This window comes from Carassius auratus, chromosome 27 (genome assembly GCF_003368295.1).
Source record: "Carassius auratus strain Wakin chromosome 27, ASM336829v1, whole genome shotgun sequence".
Lineage (NCBI taxonomy): Eukaryota > Metazoa > Chordata > Actinopteri > Cypriniformes > Cyprinidae > Carassius > Carassius auratus.
In genome coordinates this window covers 5,426,661-5,449,331 of record NC_039269.1, presented here as the reverse complement: position 1 = coordinate 5,449,331, position 22,671 = coordinate 5,426,661, and the positions used below count along the sequence as shown (strand labels likewise).

General features: G+C 36.6%; 1 protein-coding gene across 7 annotated transcripts in view; it reads left to right on the top strand.

The window, feature by feature from the left end:
• The first annotated feature begins 3,693 nt into the window (after positions 1-3,693).
• Positions 3,694-22,671, top strand: part of LOC113045177 (receptor-type tyrosine-protein phosphatase mu-like) — a 139,392-nt gene continuing 120,414 nt past the window's right edge. The window contains exon 1 of one of the 7 annotated variants that reach the window (XM_026205378.1): positions 3,694-4,116. In XM_026205378.1, the coding sequence (XP_026061163.1) occupies positions 4,044-4,116 (73 nt within the window). In that variant the 5' untranslated portion in view covers positions 3,694-4,043. The remainder of the gene's footprint in view (positions 4,117-22,671) is intronic. The other 6 variants (XM_026205382.1, XM_026205381.1, XM_026205377.1 and 3 more) reach the window with 6 other exon arrangements.

Here is a 22,671-nt window from a genome sequence, read left to right as displayed (position 1 = left end):
CAGTTAATGTGCATGCACTTTTAATGCGTCTTTAAGAAAGTTTTAGGAAATTGCTCCATGGCTTGTGTGTTGCATGCTAAATAAACTTTCTGAATCGTGTTGTGAGTGCTTCGGGTGTCTCTTGAACAGCTTTACGGCGCAGCAGTTACTATGTCAGTGACGGATGCGTGACATTTAGTGTTTCTCCGCAGGAGTCCGAGGGAGGCCTTACAAATTATTCTTCGTTATGACGCCTCGTCAAGCGAGCAGGAAAGCTGCCAATCACAGCCGGTCTTATCTACACTTTTCTGCCAGTTTTGTAAATAGTTTCCCTTTTCTTTGCTGTTTTGTTTTGCTGAACAATGACGCAACAGAATAACCCTGTTCACTCTCTGGTTATGTTCAGACAGGGGGCTATAATCATATACTAATTTTATTTTGGTGAAATTAATAATTTGGTGTTATTTACTTAATATTTAGCATTTTGAGTTGATTTCATGTTACCAATTAATATTCATATCTAAATTATGGACTATTTTCAGAATAAAATGTAAAAAAAAAGGAAAGAATTCAAATCAATTGAATTTTTTTGTTAAAAAAACTAACCTATTAGCTGTTAGATGCATGTATATATTCTATGCTGTGTATTCCTTAGTCACTAAGCAGTGTTTTCAGGCAAAATTTTATCACCCCTTTATTTTCCTGCATTGTAGTTGATTTGTAAAATATACACAAAAAACATCCCTGTATTTTCGTATTTTTAACTATTTCCCATTCATTTCCTATGGTGGCGATTTCTGACTATTTCTTTTTATACTATAACCATTTAGCTTTTTCAAATCAAGGCCTCTATTTATTTTTGGCATCACATAGCGACTACCAGAAAAGTCAAAAAGGTTCGTACCATTCTGATGAAGTATAGATTTTTTACATTTCGAAACATTTTGTTTTTGGTCTTAGATGACCGAATGCACCAGAGGGTTAAATGGCTTTGAGTGGTGCTTGTTTGTGAATTTTACATGAAAGTGCTCCGATCGCACTGATCCTGTCACAGTAACTCTGGAGTGTTATCTTAATAACGTCTCAGGATTATTGTAGCTTAATCTCATAAAAGAAAATGCCATTATGCTCACTGCTGGATCTGAAAGAAGATTGCATTTTTATTTCCTATATCAGTCATAGCATATTTGAGGCTGTTCTCAGTATGATTGCAAATTAGTTTGCTGTTTTTGACTGTTTTGTGTTGGTTGTTTTTATTGGGTTGTTTTATGGCAGTTAAATCCCATCATTTCTTTTCTTTTTTTTAATCTCACATCCATATCTCTGTTGTTTCTTAAAATATGATTCAGTTATAGAGCGACATTGTTTGTTTATGAAGTGATTTCGGTCCAGCACTGTGTTTGTCTCCTGACACTGATTACGAATCTTCAAACCCCTCTTGCTGTCAGGAAAATTAGTGTTTAACGTGAGATGACTAATTACTGGAGAGTTATTACTGTGAACGCATGAACACATAGCATGCTCATGCTCACGGTCTAAAGGTTCAGGATAATGATTGGTTATAGACTTGTGCTAAACTTAGAAACATGCAAACACACAATACTCAACCAGAGAGGAGCAGGTAAGCATATTAAAGCATAGTGTTTTTAAAAAAAATCTAAAATGAGGACCTCACAGAATGACTGCTCCAACATAGATAAACAGACAGACCGACAAACAGACAGACAGACAGATACAGAAACAGATTTACAGACAGACAGACAGATATACAGACAGACAGATATACAGACAGACAGAGATATACAGACACACAGACAGATATACAGACAGACAGACACACAGACAGATATACAGACAGACAGACAGACAGATATACAGACAGACAGAGATATACAGACAGACAGACAGATATACAGACAGACAGATAGACAGACAGAGAGACAGACAGACAGATATACAGACAGACAGACAGACAGACAGATATACAGATGGACAGAGATATACAGACAGACAGACAGATATACAGACAGACAGAGATATACAGACAGACAGATAGACAGACAGAGAGACAGACAGATAGACAGACAGAGATATACAGACAGACAGACAGACAGACAGACAGATATACAGACAGACAGAGATATACAGACAGACAGATATACAGACAGACAGATAGACAGACAGAGAGACAGACAGACAGATATACAGACAGACAGACAGACAGATAGACAGACAGACAGATAGACAGATATACAGACGGACAGAGATATACAGACAGACAGACAGACAGACAGATATACAGACGGACAGAGATATACAGACAGACAGACAGACAGACAGACAGACAGACAGATAGACAGACAGAGAGACAGACAGACAGACAGACAGACAGACAGACAGAGAGACAGACAGAGAGACAGACAGACAGATATACAGACGGACAGAGATATACAGACAGACAGACAGACAGACAGACAGATATACAGACGGACAGAGATATACAGACAGACAGACAGACAGACAGACAGACAGACAGATAGACAGACAGAGAGACAGACAGATAGACAGACAGACAGACAGACAGAGAGACAGACAGAGAGACAGACAGACAGATATACAGACGGACAGAGATATACAGACAGACAGACAGACAGACAGAGAGACAGAGAGACAGAGAGACAGGCAGACAGATATACAGACAGACAGACAGAGAGACAGACAGACAGACAGAGAGACAGACAGACAGATATACAGACGGACAGAGATATACAGACAGACAGACAGACAGACAGAGAGACAGAGAGACAGGCAGACAGAGAGACAGACAGATAGACAGACAGACAGACAGAGAGACAGACAGAGAGACAGACAGACAGATATACAGACGGACAGAGATATACAGACAGACAGACAGACAGACAGAGAGACAGAGAGACAGGCAGACAGATATACAGACAGACAGACAGATAGACAGACAGACAGACAGAGAGACAGACAGAGAGACAGACAGACAGATATACAGACGGACAGAGATATACAGACAGACAGACAGACAGACAGAGAGACAGAGAGACAGGCAGACAGATATACAGACAGACAGACAGAGAGACAGACAGAGATATACAGATAGATAGATAGATAGATAGATAGATAGATAGATAGATAGATAGATAGATAGATAGATAGATATAGATAGATTTAAATTTATTAAAGTAATGTAACATTACATTTGATTACTTTTTGATTACTTTTCTAAATGTCTAATGTATTGAACTATTAATCATTTTGAAACATGTAAAGCAGGCAGGATTTACCTTACAACACGGATTACTGTCAGACTTTCAGCATCCTTCATCTCTTGAAGATTATAATAATTGAATTTTAAGCACAGGCACCACAAAAACAGACTTTAGCACCCTTTTTTACTTTGAGATCATTCTGAGGTTAAATACAAATTTTAAATCATAACAAGAAATAGTCTGGTAGGTATATGATACAGTTTTTGAAATCAAATCTGTGCATAGTTATGACAGGAAACAGTGCCTTAGAAAAAATAAGGTATAAACATAAACCCAAATAGAAAATACAACAGTTATGGAAACATGTGTCCTAAACTCCCGAAACACTGGTGTCTCATATTTTAAAGCAGTCACTCCAAATTATGAACGATATTAATCAGATGTGAAAAATAATAAAGAAAAAATAAAATAAAAATCATAAGTAACTGTAATTTAATTACACATAGTAACTGTAGCTGATTACTGTTACATTTATTTTTCAATCATTAAGTTAGATTTAACCAGTCACTCCCCGACACTGTGAATGAGTGTCCAGCTGTGTGTCGCTCTCAGTGGGAGGAGAATAAACCAAAGCTCCCACAAAACACACCCTCTACCGGAGAACACCCCCGCCGCCCGGTAATCACCAACTCACACACACACGCGCGCGCGCGGCTCCGGGAGAACCGGAGAAACACTTGCGACCGAGAGCCTCCCCAAAACAGCCGCTCGTGCTCAGAGTCCGGCTCGCGGGAGTCCGCGCTTCACGGTACCGACGCCGCCACGATGGACAAACTTTTCGCGTTGCTGTTCGCCGCGATCAGCGTCCTGGTGTCCGCGAGAGCGCAGGTGTTTAAAGGTAAGAGCTGCTGCTCCTTCACCTCCCGTGCTCTGACGGGATCCGACAGTCGCTTAAACCGAGAGCGCGAGCGTCGCGTGATGACTCCGCGCTTGTTTTGAGTCTCGTGTAAAGTTTGATGGGCAGCTGAGGAACACTAATGACGGGTTCCGTGCTCTGATTTAGAAACACCACCGCAAACCCAAGCTTTGAGAGAGTCGCATTGATGTTCGGATCATAGGAACAGACTTGAGTGGAAACACCTGTTTGTGTCCAGATCTCACTCTATGATGGTTCTTCAGAAACCTAAACGCAGATATACATATTTTAACAGGCTGCTCTTTAGAGAAATAGTTATTTGATGATGCATTAAGAGAGTGTGAGGGAATGTGAGCTTAGATTTCTGTCTGATGACGCGCATTACGCTCTCTCAAATAAAGGCGCTTCACGATGCCAAAGAAAGACCTTTTTGTCTAAATGGTTTTATAAAGAACCTTTAACATTTCTGTTTCACGAAAGGTTATTTGTGACGAAAGAGTAAGGTTCTTTAGATTAGAAAAAGGTAAGAAAAAGAGATGGTTCAAGCACTTTTATTTTTAAGAGTGTAGTTCGTTGGACTGATTTATTTGGGCTGTTAATGAATCCCTCGAACAAGCCGAAGACATTGCGCTGCTTCACTGAAGTTTTTATCAGCTTCAGAACATTTGTGCATTGTGTGGATTTCTTTGGCGCTTGTTCTGAGGCAGCAGCTGTCAATCACACCTCATATTAGTACTGATATGCACGTGCATAAGTAATGAAGCAGACGCCTGTGTGTTGCATTTGTTCCCATTGCATTGAAATCTCATGCATTCTCGTGCTGCTCAGAAACGGAGTCTTTAAATAAGCTCTAATTGTGTTTGCTCGAAAAGGTATTCAGAACATATTTTAGATGCAACACAAGCTCATCATTTCCAATGGAAGCCCGATTTGGTTCTCTTGTAGCCCGAGGGGATGCAAAACGGAGCTTAAAAGGGGTCGTTTTAGCTGTCTGAACAATAGATTTTCCTGTGTGTAACAGGGACATTAGTCAGGTTTAAATCGATATGTGTAAATGCATAGATAATGGCGCGTAATGTGTCACTTTGAGTAGGTTTTTTTTTTTCCATTGCTATTTATATGGAATAATGACTAGTTGTTATTTAAAGTTTAATTGCATTACTTTTTTCATGAGGTTAAATGCCAATATTAACTTTTTCCGCAAATTCAGTGATTATATTACTTGAGTGTGCTGTGAATTTTAAGATATTGATTGCGTTTTTAAATTAAAATCGCGTTTGGAGTCAAAACATCACAGCAAGTGATTGCATGTATAAATGTATGACCTCAGAAACTTCGTGTTCCGTGCATGTGTTGGAGTAATGCTGGTCAGTTCCTCCGGTGGCCTGTAGGTGGCAGCATGGCTCGCTCACTGACTGTATGTACTGTATGCATATGTATATCAATCTGATTTACATCTCAGCTGTGCTGCTCTTCATCAAGCTGGGTCTTCATTGATGGTTTTCTCCCTGACTGCTCTGATCGGATGTGTGCAGAGAAATCAGCAGTGACTGATCGATCACTAGAGCTCTCCATGCAAATATTAAAAGTGATCAACATGCCAGCCGAAAGTTTTCTGAGACGCTGCCATGATTATCTGTCTATAAACCTGTGGTGGTGTAATGTGTGTGTGAAGCTCCTACGTGTGTGTGTCCAGCTCTTTAGCATGCGTGTGATTTATAAGCATCTCTGGTCTCCTCACAGCGCTCCAGCTATCATCGATTAGCACTGGGTAATTCCTGGACGTGCTGTATAAATATAACACTCTCAGGTCTTCCAATAGTCGGATGATTGATGATGTTGAGTGCCGCAGGGCCTGACTGACACCCTACCAGTGCTTTAATTCAGCAGAAGACTCGCTCGTACGTCTGAGGCGTCACTCAAAGTCTGATTACTGCAAACCCATCAAACAGGCTCGAGGAGGGAAAAAAGAAATGCTTCAAACTCTTAAAAGTTCAGCTAAAAGCCTAAAGTATGTCTTAATTTCCTTACAGTGCTCTTAAGATTGAGCATGCAGAGACATTATGAGTGAGTCATTAAAAGACTTTAACAGCAGGTCTCATGCACGAAGTGTGATTTCGGCTCACAAACGCTTGTGAAACCACTTGTGTGCAAAAAACACAGTAGCCATGAAATGGGAAGGTAGAGACAAACTTTACATTAGTATACGTGGATACTATACCCAAGAAATTCTCACATTTAGACCCGCCTCCATTTCCAAATGCCACGCCCACACCTCAACAGCTGATGGAGTCTCCACCCATGCAATTTCTTTCTTTTTGGATAATGTTACCCTTGAATGGATAGTCAAACCAACAATTATTCAGACAGCATTTGTTTTTACGAGTGGGTGCAGGACACTATAGTTCATTTATGTAAGTGAAGATGGACAGCACATGTCTGAGTCTCTTTATATGTCCCTGCCATTATTTGTAGAAGAGCAGGCATGAAATCACACAGATGAATGTTTAGAGGAATGGATCACACTAAAATAAGCTGTCATTATTTATAGCTGGTACAAATACAGAATAATGGTTTTGTCCTGGTGTCCATGCAATGTGCTGCTCGAAGACTAGACATGTTTGTCTCGGGTTAAAAAAGAAAACATGTTGGTGCATTAGAAAACTGAAACTGTTGGTTGATTCTATTAATCAAGGAATGATTCATCTAAAAATGGTCATTCTGTCATCATTTACTCATTTACGTTTAAGATGTTCCACACTGGTATGCCGTTTTATTTTAGCATCGTTGAGAGATTCTGTTACATTTAGACAAAATATTTGAATTGTATTTTATATTTTTATATTTTCAGTTTAATTATTTTTGTGTGTGATCTTGTCATTCTTATTAGTTTTTTTTTAATACGTCTGTATAGATTTAATCAATTTTTGTTTTAGTTTTTAAGCAATATTTGTCCAGCAAGATAACCTAAATGAAAAAGAGAAACATTACAGTGCAGCTAGCTAAAATAAGTGAATGGCTTTTGACAGCAGTGCACCCCATTGGCTTTAAGACATTTTGGAAAATACCTCAGAAGAAAGAAAGAAAAAAACGAAAAATAATTTCATTTTTGAGCATTTTTTTGAGCAAGCGGTTCCCAAACTGTGTGGCTAGATGTTGAAAAGACCAGAAGATATTTTGAGAAATGTGTCTGTGTGTTTTGTCAGTGCAACAGAAGTGTTTGGCTGGTTTCTATATTTTCTAAGCAGTTCAGGGTGGTTTCTAGAGTGTTATTAAGATGCATTAGGCTACCAGCATTCTTCAAAATATATATTTTTGTGTTCCACAACAAGTCATGATCATTTCGGATTTCTATCCCTTTTAACTTTAGCTGGGAACATTAGAGGCTATAAACCAGGCTTCATTAATATCAGTGAAATGTCCTGCTCCGTTGAGTGTTTATACACTAACACAGTCGTAATCGTGGAGAAAGCGGTGGATTTTATTATTGTCTGAGTGATGAATGATTTCTCTGGTTGAGCATGTGATGGCTCAGATCTCTATTGAAGCTGTGCAGCAGAGTTCTACAGAGACTCGTCTTCATTTGAGCCGTTTTCCCGGCGCTGAGTGACTGAATCACCGTGGCTCTTATCTGGACTGAAGAAGCGCGGCGGCTGGCCGCTGGAGATAAACACTGCTTTATTTGTGGCAGTGGTTTGAGTTGTGCTTCTGTTTTAGTGGCCCCAGCGGTCATAGAGCCGGTTAAGAGGTGATGAAGAGCAGAATCTTTCTCTGCGCCATTGGAGAATGAAATTAAATATGTGAGTGCTCTGGAGACGATGATGGGAACCGCGGCACCTGCAGCCAAACGCTAATAAAACACATCCGTCAGAGATTAATGACACAGAGGCTGTTCTTATGGAAACTTCTCTCATGGTACGCCGCTCTGTTATTTTAGACGATGTGGGAGGAACAAATGCGTCCTAGGTGTATTTATCTAACCTAGTGTTCACCAAACTGACTGCTTTAGACTCTTACAGTATCCACTGATGTTTGATGTAGTGCTTTGAGTTATAAAGGTTTAGTTTATGGTTAAAAAACATAACCCTACGTGGGTGGTTGCTAGGGCGTTGCTAGGTGGTTTCTATGCAGCTGCAGCATTGTTTCTAGAAAGCTTCAGTGTGGTTGCTAGGGTGCTTTTTAGGGTGTTGCTAGTAAGTTCAAAGCGGTTGCTAGGGTTTTCTAGGTGGTTGCAAGCAGGTTTTTTGAAGTGATGCTTATATAAATGTGTATGTAGTGTATGTGTGGGAGTTTGTGGGGTGTTGCTAGGAGTTTGCAGCATAGTTGCTAGGAAGTTCAGGGTGGTTGCTAGGGTGTTCTAGGTAGTTTATAGGGTGTTGCTGGGATGCAGAGGTGGTTGCTTTTTTATGGGTCCTTTTACTGAAATTCAGATTCCAATGTCTTTTTCAGTTCAGATTCACACTTAAGCTCTGAAAGGGAATAATTTCTTCATGTCTGAGTGGTGATTCGGCTGTTCTCATGTACTTGAATATGTTTGAGGTATAGTAGCGTTTGTGTGCCGTCACACTGATAATCCAGTGACCAATCACAGCTCAGCACATGCCTGCTGCACCAATCAGATCCCATCAGTCTCTACAAACCGTTCTGACATGCATGCGACATTTCAGTATGTTACACACACTCTTTATCATGCGGTACAGCAGAGTGTGTGTGTGTGTAATGCGATGTCACAGTAATTGGCTTTGAGATGTGACCATGTGTGACAGCGCTGGACAAACACACACACACACACACTAATTACACACAGACGTGTTCAAATAAAGAAGATAAAAGCTAATGAATCACACACACACACACACACACACACACACACAGACTGACTAATTGGCACACGAGAGAGAGAGGCAGATATTGGCTATTTCAGACCCGAGTGAGCTGGACTCTCACTCCCTAACTAGACAGCATCTTAACTGATCTAGACCCTCATAAGAGAGTGATTTGAGATCCACACAAGACTTGATTCCAGATGAGTCTGACATGAGCTTGTTTCATGATATTTTCCACCTTTTGTTTTTGCTTTGTCCGTCTTTTCATTTTAGTATTTAAACATCTCTGAAACGCTGTGATGCAGAGAATATGCTGTATATTATGATGTGTTTGTGTCACCCTATTGGCTAATAGTTTTGTTTTGTTTTATGCATAAGTGTATTTTACACAAATCAAATGTGAAGTTGACATGCTATACTCCATCTAAAATGCATTTTGCTTTAAATTTATTATGCATGCTATTTTATGCACTCAGGTTTTATTATTATTATACTGTAAAATGAGAAAAGTATTTATTACAAAAATGAGTTTTACATGGCTGGATGGATTGTATCCTTTTGTGTTCCCCAAAATAAAGTCATACAGCTTGAGAATGTCTTGAAGGCGAGGAAATGATAACCAAATATTCATTTAAAAAGGGATAAATTACCCATTTTACCTGGAAAACAAGTCTAAAATATTCTGAAAAGGATTTTTTATTTTTTTTAATTTTTTTTACCAGTCAGTGTTTTGTCTTGTTTTGCTGTAGAATCATCTCCATCCTTCAAGGAATCGGTAATGAGCAACATTGGGATTTGGGAACCAAACAATTGAACCCCATTGACTTACCAAAACAAAACCGAGAGCCATTTCTCAAAATTTCATCTTTTATATTCCTCAGAAGAAATAAAGTCATACAGGTTTGGAATGGCATGAGGGGGAGTAAATGATGACAGAATGATCATTTCGGGCTGAACTGTCCCATTAAAATAGGATATATTTACTTCAGATTGAAAGCTGTGATATTTTCATCTTGTTTTCAGAGAGTATATCCTGATGTTGATTTGTTTTACTCTACTGGGAAATTCTGCCGTGTAACTGAAATGAAATCGACATGCTAAAAAACAATTGTACAGTTATTATGCTTGCAACTTATGAGTTTATATGAGACAAATATTGATTAAAAACGACTTGTGCATGATTGGATTGATTTTTCACAGTGCATTGTGGGATTGTGATCTGTGACAGATGCATGTGATGCAGGTCTAGGTCACATGATCTTAGTGAGTGAGTTCATGATGCCTTAAAATCTTTACTGAACTCTTATTTTTCAGTAGAAATACCTTGTAAGTTGACATGCTAAATCCATGGTTCTAGTTCTTATGCATCATGTAGTTTTATGAGCTTTTACTGGAAAGAAGCCAAAATTGTGATTGCGTATTTTCTTTTTTTGTGTATGATGCATGTGTTGCTGCATTAAAATTAACAAGAAAAGGTCTAGGCCACATGATCGCTCTGCCTTTATTCTATCCGTGAGCTTAAGATGCCTTAAAATGCTTCATATTTACTGCACTCATGTTTTTCAGTAGAAACGTCTGGTTCTAAACACACACTAACAATTGCTGGAAAACAAAACCAGAAATTTGATTGCAAAACTTTCTTTTTTTTGGTCTTTTTCTAGACACCGTTTATATGAATATTGACTGTGAATTTTCTGTAGTGCATTATTGCTCTCTCAGTGAAGCATGATTCGCTTCTGCATCAGAATCGGCTCTAGGCCTTGGTTCTAGCTGCGAGCTCAGGATGCTTTAAAATGCTGCCTGTGCTCTCTGGGTTTGGAGCCGATCCACGGGTGTGTGCACGAAGACAAATGATACAGCAGAGGACTATTTTAGGGATACAAACTGAGAGTTGGAGAGGGAAAACAGATGTAAGCACAAGCAAGAGGGATCTCAATAACGCTCGAGTAATTTCCCATCACCATATTAAAACCCTGGCCGCTGAGAAAAACACCACCTTGTTATGCAGCGGATCGTGTTTACGCGAGTTAAGATTCAGAGACGGCGGCGAGGAGGAAGGTCCAGACACTCCAGAAGATCGCGCTAATTAATGCTCCACGGGTGCGCGTGCGCTCTGATGATGAGGGGAGCTGGAGCTGGCGTCTCTCAGCACGATTCACTGAAGGTGTGAAAGCGCCACGCTTCGCCAAAGCTCGCTGCTTATTTTTGCGCGCTTTTCACGAGTTCATGAGCGGCGAGGGTTGCCAGATAACTGAGAAATGGACTCTCTGAGGGAATTCAGTGATGCCTTGTCCAAATACCCACACGTGCTGTCCCTGACCACTTGATTACTTCTGTGACCCTGGAGCACAAAACCACTCATAAGGGTTTTAGATTTATACATCACCTATAAACTAAATAAACAAGCTTTCCATTGATGTATGGTTTGTTAGCATGACAACATTTTGCAAATATTTATAATTTATAATAATCAGAGGTAATGCCGTTTTTTTTTTTTTTTTGGTAATCTGTGCAGGGTTGTCTTGCCCTGGCAACCAAAAACACACTTCTTTTGTGACATTTGGCGACGCTCTCGCTCTGATCAGTGAAGTCTGTTGTGCTCTCAGTGCTCTGCTATACGGGAGCGTGCTCTTCCGGCAGAAGTGCCTCAGGACCCATATAAGGAAATTCCGCTCCATCTAACATCACACAGAGCCATACTCGAAAAAAACTTTCCCAAACTTGTGGCAAACCGGAAGGAGTATTTTTGGAACAGAAATACTCCTTCAAAAGTACAACTTAATTTTTGAAACTTTGTCCATGTTTAGCATGGGAATCCAACTCTTTAATAGTGTAAAAAACTCAGTATGCATGAAAAAGCATTTCACCCCCTCTTTAAAATGATTTTTGTAATAAAGTAATTTATAACTTTGACCCATACAGTGCTGTTAGCACAAAAGCAGTCATCAGTATCACAGGTATATTTGTAGCAATAACAATACATTGTATGGGTCACAATTATAATTTTTTCTCCTATGCAAAAAATAAACAGAATTATAATTATTATTGCAAGGAAAATAATGCAATCAAATCAGCATATTAGAATTATTTCTGAAGACTGGAGCAATGATGCTGAAAGTTTAAAATAATATTAATTAAATATATTTTTTTTATTGTCGTTACTATGAGATATATATATATATATAGTAGTGTACCATAGTAGTGTCTATCCATGTCCTTACAAAAAATAAAATAAAAAACACTTAGTCTTTATTCAAAAGTCATAAAAATGCAAAAATGTCCATACTATAGAAATAATTGAAAAAAATAAATAAATACATTGCCCATGAAAATATTTCCGCAGTGAAAATAGCCTTTGCTGCTGATATGGCATTAAATGATAAGCATATAAATAATTAAAACCAATAAATAAATCCATTAATCTGAGCAGTGATCAGAGCGGCAGATTTAATGTGTCCGTGTGAATCTGGTGTGTCCCAGTGTGTCCTCGTCTCGCTGAGTGTGTGTTACAGGTGTGGACATCCAGCCATATGAACATCTTTCCAGAGGCACAATTCTCCATTACTGTCGCCGAGCATCTGTGTTTGCCACATTAATGCTTCTGTCCTGGTTATTAATGCATTAGTGTTAATGCAGAGTAGGTCACATTAACATTTCTACTGTCAGTGTGTGTGTGTGTGTGTGTGTGTGTGTGTGTGTTTGGATCATTACTATACGCCTGCAATGGGGTCAGCTCTTTACAGTTTGTGTTTTTACTCAACAGACGCAGTAGATGCATGGAAATATTACAGTAAACAGACATGCAGGGAATTAGAAGAAATATGGAATGTAAACATAATCCACGCACCATGCATATTACAGTAAATGCGCATAATTAGAGTGATTATAATAAATGAGAGTAAATAATGAACCCAATCTGTGCGGTTCACAATCATGAGCCGTGGCGTGCCGAACGTTATAAAGCACACAGAGCGTATGTAAAGATGAGTCTCAAGAGTTTCTGCTCTATACTCGGCTCCAGTGTAGATCCTGTATCGGGTTCTTCAGATGGTTCTCTGGAGATTAAAACCGTTCCAGATGTTGAGTGTTTTGAGCTCTTCTGGCAATCCAATCTTGATTTTACAATCTTTTAAACCAATTCTCTTTTTTTAAATTGTGCCTGATTCTCTTAGTTAAACTCTGTTCTGTAATGTCTGTTTCATTCATCCTGGACTCCAGAGGGCGCCCTTGCGACTGAACTCCACATATGCATCACAGAAATAATAAAACTGATGATGTTCCAGGAAATCCCCAAACATGGGGACAGTAAAACACACTATTGTGACAATATAAGCTTCATCTATGTTTTTAAAGCATAATTTTATGAACACATTTTAACTTTACTTTTTAACCAGCTTGATTTTGAGTGTTTAATCTAATTTAAGAAAAGATTATTTGTACTACCAATTTGATTGTACTTTATAATAATAATAATAATAATAATAATAAAGGCAGCTATCCAAATAAAATGATCAGCATAACTGTGAAATTTGATTGTTTTTTTATTTATTGCATTGTTTATTTTTTTTGTATTTCTAAATTCTTTGTTTTTTTTTATTATTTATTACTTATTTGTAGTAATTTATGTATATGATAGTTTATATTGGTGTGTTATATTTATTTACATTTGTTTTAATTTTTAATTTAATTTAATTTAATTTAATTTTAATAATACATTTTAAGACTTCACTCAGACTGCTAAGTAATGCATTTTTTTATTATTATTATTATTATTATTTTTTTTTTTTTTTTTTTTTTTTTGCCAAATGCCAAATTGAAGCATTATCAGTAGAGGTGTCTGATTTTTTTTTTTTTTTTTTTTCACTTTCACATTTTATTCCATATACTTTTTATTAATAATTTCAGACCATACTGTTCACATGAACTTCCCATTTTAAGCAAACAAACTAAACTCACACTCGTCTACCAATAGCTCCAGTGAGAAATCCATCAAATAAAGATACGTGTGTGTGTGTGTGTGTGTGTGTGTGTGTGTGTGTGGAGTCATGCTGCTGCTCTCTGGACAAACGCTGTGAGCCGACAGTCAATGACCTCTTTATCAGACAAACCTGCCTGGAATCCATTAAACGGCGCGAGCGAGAACCTGCATCTCAATAGCTATGTTTCCATCACTCGGTTTATGTGTATTTGGAAGTACCGCATCAGAAACTTATAATGGAAACGCCGAATTTTGAATAAAATCCCTTAATTCACTTCTGCACACAGCAGAAGTCCGTTTCCTCGGCTGTCGTCTCACCGATACGTCTAAAAGTGTTTATAACCTCAGTGCTTAAACTCACTTTTTTTATTATTATTAATTTTACTAATCATTATGTCCAGTCGATGACTAATCCACGGAGTAACACTGACTCCAGTCACTCCAGGTTTGTGTGTAGAGTTGAGGTGTTTCTGAACTGAGCTGTGGCTCTGCTGAAGGAAGGTTAGTGTGTGATCCTCAGGTTTCTCATCCTTTATTCTTCTCTCCTCTTCTCTGTCCAGTTCATCGCAGCATCACCTTCACCACGAGCTCTCAGTGCATCAGCTCTCACCTCTCTCCATCTGAGCTCTATTATTATTATTATCAGAAAGACACGTCCGGGCGCATGAATACTGCATGTGTTTCTGTGTGAGCGTGTGTGGTTACGCCTGGGCTTTTATGCATTCATGTGCCCATGATCTATCTGAATGTTCACTCATAAACCAGGTTTTTCTGCTGAGCGAAGCACAAGGGCTAATCTGCAGCATGTAGCGTCCTATTTCCTGCAAGCGCACTCCATATATAACACTGTTTTTGGAACTGAGGATGCACAAAGGATGGGCCGACAGGGATGGGGACGTTTATTTCTCATAAAGATAAAGCACTGGCCTATTTCCACACACACACACACACACACACACACACACACACACACACACACAGATTTCCCATTGTGTCTCGCACATAAACTTCTGAAGTCGTTCTCCACACATCTGTCTGCCTCTTAAAAAGCTTTTTTTCAAACACTTTTCACTTAACTGAAAAACTCCAACTAACAAAGTGCATTTGTAATGATCAACTTCTGGATGAGCGAGAAGAGAAACACTAGTAAAGATCCTTTGGGAGGCTTTTAATAGGCTTTTTCTGCCAAAACGATGATGGTTCTGGAAGCAGCTTGTGCTTCTAAACCCACAAACGTGCTGCTTCATGTTCTCTCTGTATTTATTCCTGGTTTAAACGTGTTCTACGTCCAAAATAATTCATTTGAGGCTTACTTTGGCTTTGTTTTCTGCTTCATGAGCTGCAGGTGTAAACCGTAATAGATTAATTAGAATTATTAAAATTACATTATTAAATTAAAATAAATTCTTAAACTGGTAGATTATTATACAGTTGAATGATTAATACTGTATTATTCATTTTTAACTAATAATTAAATTTTCCTTTTTTTTTTTTTTGTTGGAAAAAGCCGTTTCTCTCATTGCAACAACAGCAGGTCCTGAAAAAAAAAAAAAAATTCTTTCATTCTTCCTATGCCTGAAAAAGCTGTTTTTCATAGTGCCGGTTTACCCAAATATTATTAGGTGTATTATATGTGCAAGATGTGTGTTACAATACGTGTCTTTGTTGAGAAGGAATCTGGCTCTGTGGAAAATAAAGGGACATGGTGATGGAAAACAATATCAGATGGCATGAAAAATAGTTTTAAAGCTTTTGCATTTACATTAAAATGTCAGTATGATAACGTGGTGACTTTCTACACGTTCTTTTATTTCTTTCAGAATTTTTTTGAACTACCTCAACAACGGTAATTGTTATAAACGCTTGCTGTGATGAGATTTTTTCCATTAGCCAAATAAGAGCATCAGCATTGCATGAACAAACACATTTACATTTGGCAAAGCAAAGTATCTTTACTGAGAAGAACTAAAAACTACTGTTGAGGGACTCTGAAGTCTTATTTTTATTCACAAGCTGCTGTTGTCCATAAAATAAAAGCACATACAGTAGTGACCAGAATAAAAACATTCCTCCATATGATGTGTGCAATTTGTTCAGTGTTGGGGAAAGTTACTTTTACAAGTAAAGCATTACAATGTTGCATTGCTTCCTTAAAAAGTAACTAATTGTGTTAGTTTTTATGGAAAGTTGCGAGTTATTTTACTTTAGCATTTTTTAAATATTTTTTTATCTGGCATGAAAAATAGCTGTTTTTTTTTATTTTATTTTTTTTATTTAACATAAAAGAGTTATGCACCAAAAGTGAAATGAATAAGCCTTGGGCTAAAGGAAATGTAAATTCACATCTGCACAGCTTTTGTGTTCCACAGAAGAAACATCATCAGAGTTTGGACCGGTGTGTGCTGTACTCATTGATTTTTCTGGGTGAAAAGTTTCGAAAAGCCCTACAAGGTGTTACATGACGCAGCGCTGAAGCTTTATAAGCCTTGGTCTGTCACATTGGGACTTGTGAAGTGTCTTCATGATGCGCTGGTGTTTGTTTGCAGCGCTGCGGTGTTTTCTCTTTGGTCGTCGTCATCATCGGGGACAGTGCATCAGTTTAGATCTTCTACTGCTGAACGAGAGCATATGGAGAGCTTTTATAATCTTTAGTTTGTCTTTTATTGTTAATGCAGTGGTCTGACTGCTGCTCTATTACAAGATCTCACACCTTCTCATGACCTGCTTTTCCATCTCACACACTCCCGGTGTCTTTTTTTATTCTCTCTTATATCTCTCTTTTGCTCTTTCAGCTTTTCTTTTAACCAAGTCTCTCTCTCTCTCTCTCTCTCTTATAATAACAGAGTGAGAGAGTTCAGGTTCAGGTTGAAGTACACTGTCCGTACTGTAATCACCGACATCTTTCTTTAGCAAGAGAATGCTGAAATGTGAATTTTACAGGGAATAATCTGTAAAATAATTCACCCTCTGAATTATATATTGAACACCAGCGTTGGGGAACAAACTACAAGTTTCATAATCAGGATACTTTGTTCAAGTAACCACTGTTGGGGAAAGTTACTTTTAAAAGTAATGCATTACAATATTGCGTTACTTCCTTAAAAAAAAAAAAAAAAAAAAAAAAAAAAAAGGTAACAAATTACTTTTGCGTTACATTTTAAATCTGAGCTTGGCTTGCTTGTTTGCTTTTGATATAAAAGTTATATTTTTGGCATATATATATATATATATATTCACATCTGTACAGCAGAACCCAGAAGAAGAAAGTTCAACACTTTACAGCAATAAAAAAAGAAGATATGTTAGATTATCTTGTGCAATTTTGGTTTAGTAGTATTGGATCATCAAAGGTCAGCAGCAAATTGGTTAATAAAATGTGATTTAAATATAAGGTAATCTGTATAATTTAAACATATTTAAATTATTGCAGCTTTGAGGAATATTCTGAGTGACTTTTAACTGTTTTTATTCATTTTGAGGAAAACTAAATCAGAATTGTTTTATTTGTGAGTGAGTGAAATGAATTAATGCATTTTCACATTAATTCTAGAACTAAAGAAGCTTTTTATTCCTGATTTCCCTCAACATCAATAAACAATCAATAAATAGGAAAAAAGTAATTGGCGCTATACTTATTTGAAAAAGTAACTTTACTAGTTACTTGAAAAAAGTAATCTGATTACGTAACTCGCATTACTTGTAATGTGTTATGCCCCAGACTGCAAGTAACTAGTAAAGTAACGCTTTACTTTTTAATTTAGGAGGAAATATCTGAGTAGCGTATAAAATAAAACTAGTTCTACACTAAATATGAATTTTTACTGAAAAACAGATTCAGTATTCCTCAAAACAAAAAAAACTGTCAAATGCAAACTCAGAACATTAGACAAACCTGCAATAATTAAATGTTAAATAAGACAAATGTCATATGTGTTTAATTCAATTTTATTAACCAATGTCTTTGCTGCTGACCTTCGATGACCCAGTTCAGCCGTACTAATAAGCAGAAATGACACATTTGTGTATCATTTTATTTATTGCAGAATAGTGTTGCACTTTCTTGTCCTGTGTCATTCGTTTAGTTTTTTTATTTTTTTTATTTTAGCAGTAAGAAATTACTAGTCATCCAGTTTTTTATATCGACTATGCATTCCATTAGTTTTTCAAATTGGTGTGTTTCACCGGGCTGCGAAGAAATATAGATCTGAGTATCATCAGCATAACAGTGAAAGCTAACACCATGTTTCCTGATGATATCTCCCAAGGGTAACATATAAAGCGTGAAGAGTAGCGGCCCTAGTACTGAGCCTTGAGGCACTCCATACTGCACTTGCCATCGATTACAATACAGAATTTAAATTTGTAATTCTTTAAGAATAAGAATATAGATACAAACCTGCAATAATTAAATATGTTAAGTCAGACAATTATAATTTTTGTGTTTAATCCCATTTTATTAACATATCTTTTGCTACTGACTTTTGATGATCCGATTCAGCCATACTAATAATCATGCTTTAGATTAAAAAAACATTTGTGTTCCATTGTTGCTGATGAGTGTTAAACATTCTTCTCTTGCGTCTTATTCTTCATTTAATACAGAAGCGGCTTTTACATTTGCCAAAAACAGAACTTTTTTATATTATAAACAAAAATGCAAGCCCAGCTCCGGTGAGAAAAAGTGACACAAGTAACCCAACGCTTTACTTTCCATAAAAAGTAGATAAGTAATGCAGTTTGTTACCTTTTAATGGAGTAATGCAATATTGTAATGCTTTCCTTTTTAAATAGTAACTTTTCCCAAGACATCCTTTTGTGAATTGGGACAAGGCCAGTATATTATAGGGTTTGTGAGGAATAATGTTTTCCTTGATCTTTTTTGATCCTATCAACTCCAGATGCTTGATCTGAATACTGAATATTGTAAATACTGAAATTTAGTCAAAATATGGTTTCATTTTTTGTTGTCCTTCACCATGTCCTGTTAGGATCATACAGTATGTTTAAGAACTCAAAACATGTTCTCTTGTCCAAAAAAGAAGCATTCATTGAAACTAAACACCATCAAAATATTGTGTTGTAAATGTAAGCCGTTCACTGAAAACCTTCCCCTCCTCTAAAGCTGTTCAATCTCATTTATATGTACATGTTTACAATGAGTATAACATGCAGGTTTTTAGGGCATTTTATAGTATTCTTTTAAAACTGGAGACTTTATATCAGTTAAAGTGCTTCGCTCACTGCAAAAAAAAAAGATTTTTATTGTATTTTTGTCTTGTTTTCTAGTATAAATAAATAAACGCTCTTGAATCTAGATGTATTTACTTGACCAGTAAAATGACATATAATTTTAAGTCTTGCTTTCTTTTTCTTTTCTTACCCTATTGGAAGATATTTTTGGACATTCTGAGCAAAAAAATACCTACATTTTGATCTTTCTTTTTTCAGAAAGCAAGTCTTATAATCTTAAGTAATTTTACCAGTGAACTAAATGCATCTTGATTCAAGTACCTCTAGATATTAGTACCAGAAAACAAAAAAAAAATGATTTTTTTTGCAGTGTAGATTGGCAGTTTCTGACAGGGTTAAACTGTTCCTTGCTTTCAGGACACATCTGCCTTTTTGCCCTAAAATCAAACGCTTCTTCCCTTGTGAACTTGTCGTTGCTTTCATAAGCGTTACGAGAGGCAATTTCCTCCCCGACAAAGAGGGTCAGTATCAGCAGCGCTCCGTTCAATTCCTGTTTTCTGGAAGAATTATCCTGAATCGAGGAAAGCCACTTTAGAAAGGGCCTGACTAATCACCGTAAGGGGCTTTTGGGAGGTACGGCTCATAAAGAAACGCTCCGGCCCGCAGATAAGACACACACAGACACACAGCCTTATCTAGAATAATACTCTCACACTTCTGAGCTCTTACAATTGCATCGCACGCTGGATTAGCCTCGTCCCGAGAACTCGAAGGCCTCGAGCAGACAGCGCTGAATTTATTAGCTCTGCTCATTATGCCATGCTTTGTAAAAACATTTATCACTCCTAACAAGTTGTTTATGTTAGCCGGGAGAACATTATGTAGCCTGGTCTCAAATACGTCAATAACGCTCCGTCACCGGATGATTTATTTTCAGGTTTTGGTGACGATACTGATATAAAATGTTTATAGTGCGCTTTTTAATTAAGTAATTACAAAGTCAAATGAATTATTAAATTAGAAGATTATTTTATAATAATAAATATATTGTTAATTTTTTTTTTTTACATAAATTAAATTAATTACATTTTTGGTTTGGTGTAATTAAATTAAAATAAATTATTAAATTAGTTTATTAATAATAATAATAATAATAATAATAAACAATAATGAATAATTGTTCAAATGGTTATAAATATTATAAATAATTAAGAAATCAATTAATTATTATTATAAAATGTATTATTATTATTATTATTATTATTATTATATTTTGTATTTTTTCCCAATTTTTTTACTTTCTTTAGCCTAAAAAGCTATGTTTTGTGACACTAGTGTGTTCTGTTTCTCAAATATCATTAAGGTGTGTGTACATATACATTGCAAAAAAAAAAAAGTTTCTTAGTATTTATTTTCTAGTATAAATATTCTTGATGCATTTCAAGATGCATTTATGTCAAGCAAAAAGAGTAAAGATATTATGTATTGTTTTTTTTTTAGCAATAATGTTAGTTTTTACTGAAAACAAGAATAAATATCTTCCAATGATATAATCTTGATTCAAAAACTCAATGAGATTATTTTTCTCGACAGTTGATATTTTTCATGCATTTTACAGTTTTCTGAAGGACCTGAAGTAAAGATGCATTTCTTGAGGAGCAAAACTGAGAAAAACCTGCAGTTTAAATTGAAAATGTTAATGAAAACAAAGGTGAAAGTGATTCCTCCTCCTCCGCTGTGGGCTTCCTGGGCCGGAAACATTTGATTTGATATGTGAAATGGGAATATTTCCAAGGTACTCTACAGGGACGACATATCTCATAATGACTTTATGGATGGCATCCCATTTTAATGTGCCGTATCTCTGAATTGGCGAGTGAAACGCTGATATTTTAAGCTTAATTAATGTTACGGGTGAGCTGCTCCAGTTCTGTCAGTCGTCCGATCCAGGAGGAATATTATCCATCGGCCGTTAATAAGTTTGTGTCTTTAATTCTGGCTCTCACATGGAGTCACATGTCGAGATGCAGGAGGATGCATTTAATTTAAAGATGCGTTTCCGTTCCTGGATTAGTGATGTGTTTTCTTTGACATGAGCTGTTCTATGTCTTTCTGTGGAAAGATCCTCCTCAGCTCAAGTGGAGATGTTTGCACGCTGTTATTTCTGATTGGAGAGAGCAGTGAGAGAATGATTGTGTGTGAATGAGTCCGGCGCTTGATTCTGAGAGATCCCTCAGAGCCCAAATAAACCTGAACCCTGCACAACCTTCTCACCCTGGTCACTAGAAATCCATAGATTTTCTGTTGCTGGCAAATAGTAAATAAAGGGCGGTCTTTATTGACTTAGTTTACGTCATCTTTTTATCCAAATACTTGTAATTACTTGTAATTTTATTTTATATCCAAATTCTTTGAATTACTTATGAATTAACTATTTATTTGTGTTTTCATCCAAATACATGCAATTAATTTTTTTTTATCTGTTTTATTTATTTTGAGCGAAATATTTGCAGACATTGAAATTTTTGTTTTATTTTTAATTTTGATATCCAAATGCTTGGAATTACTTATTTTATTTATTTATTTATTGTATTTTCATCCAAATACTTGCAATTATAAATAATAATAATAAATTATTAAATTAATACAATTTTGATCTAAATGTTTTTTATTAATTTTGAGCTAAAATTTGTCTTATTTAAATTTGGAATTTAAATTTAATATTAAATTAAATTACATTGATTTAATCTGTCTCTTCATGCAAAAATTAAATTTAATTTACCCCAATTACTTGTAATTGCTAAGAATTTCTTTTTCTTTACAACATTTTATTATATTTTCTTCCAAATACTTGGAAATGATGCAAAAAGTTAAACAAATTCAAAATAATCAATTCCAATTATCACTACATACTAAAATAAATGTATACAGTTCATTGAAGTGTTTTGTTTGTGTTTTTTACTATGATCGTTTATAATGTATTACTCGGAGTATGAATATGATCTTATTTACAGGCTTTGTTTTGAACACATTTCTGATTTAACACTTTTGTAATGCCAGCGAAGGAGATCATCGGGATCAGACTCTTAACAAGAGCTCGTTCCGTGCCAGCAAACATGTTGATGTAATGCTGTTAAATCTCACACACACACACACACACACACACACACACACAACGAAGCCGTTAATGAACACTTGACATCTCTAATCATCTCTGAGACGATGCTCTCTCTGCTGCAGTCAGAGAGGATGACCCACATCAGGCTTCAGACGCTGATTAATCAAACACACTCGTTACTGGAGATGAAGGCCGCGGTGTGTGTGTGTGTGTGTGTGTGTGGGGTGATGGGTCAGGACCAGCTCATGTCTGTCAGTGTTATACGAGTCTGTTATCTCTCTTCACAGCTCAGGAGTCTCAATGGAGTCACTCCTCATTATTTGATTCAGTATGTTGTGTGTTTATACATCAGCTTCGTCTGAGCTGTTTCTCTGAAAACTCTTCAGGAGAAACAAACACACACCCAAACTGTCCTTCAGTGAGAG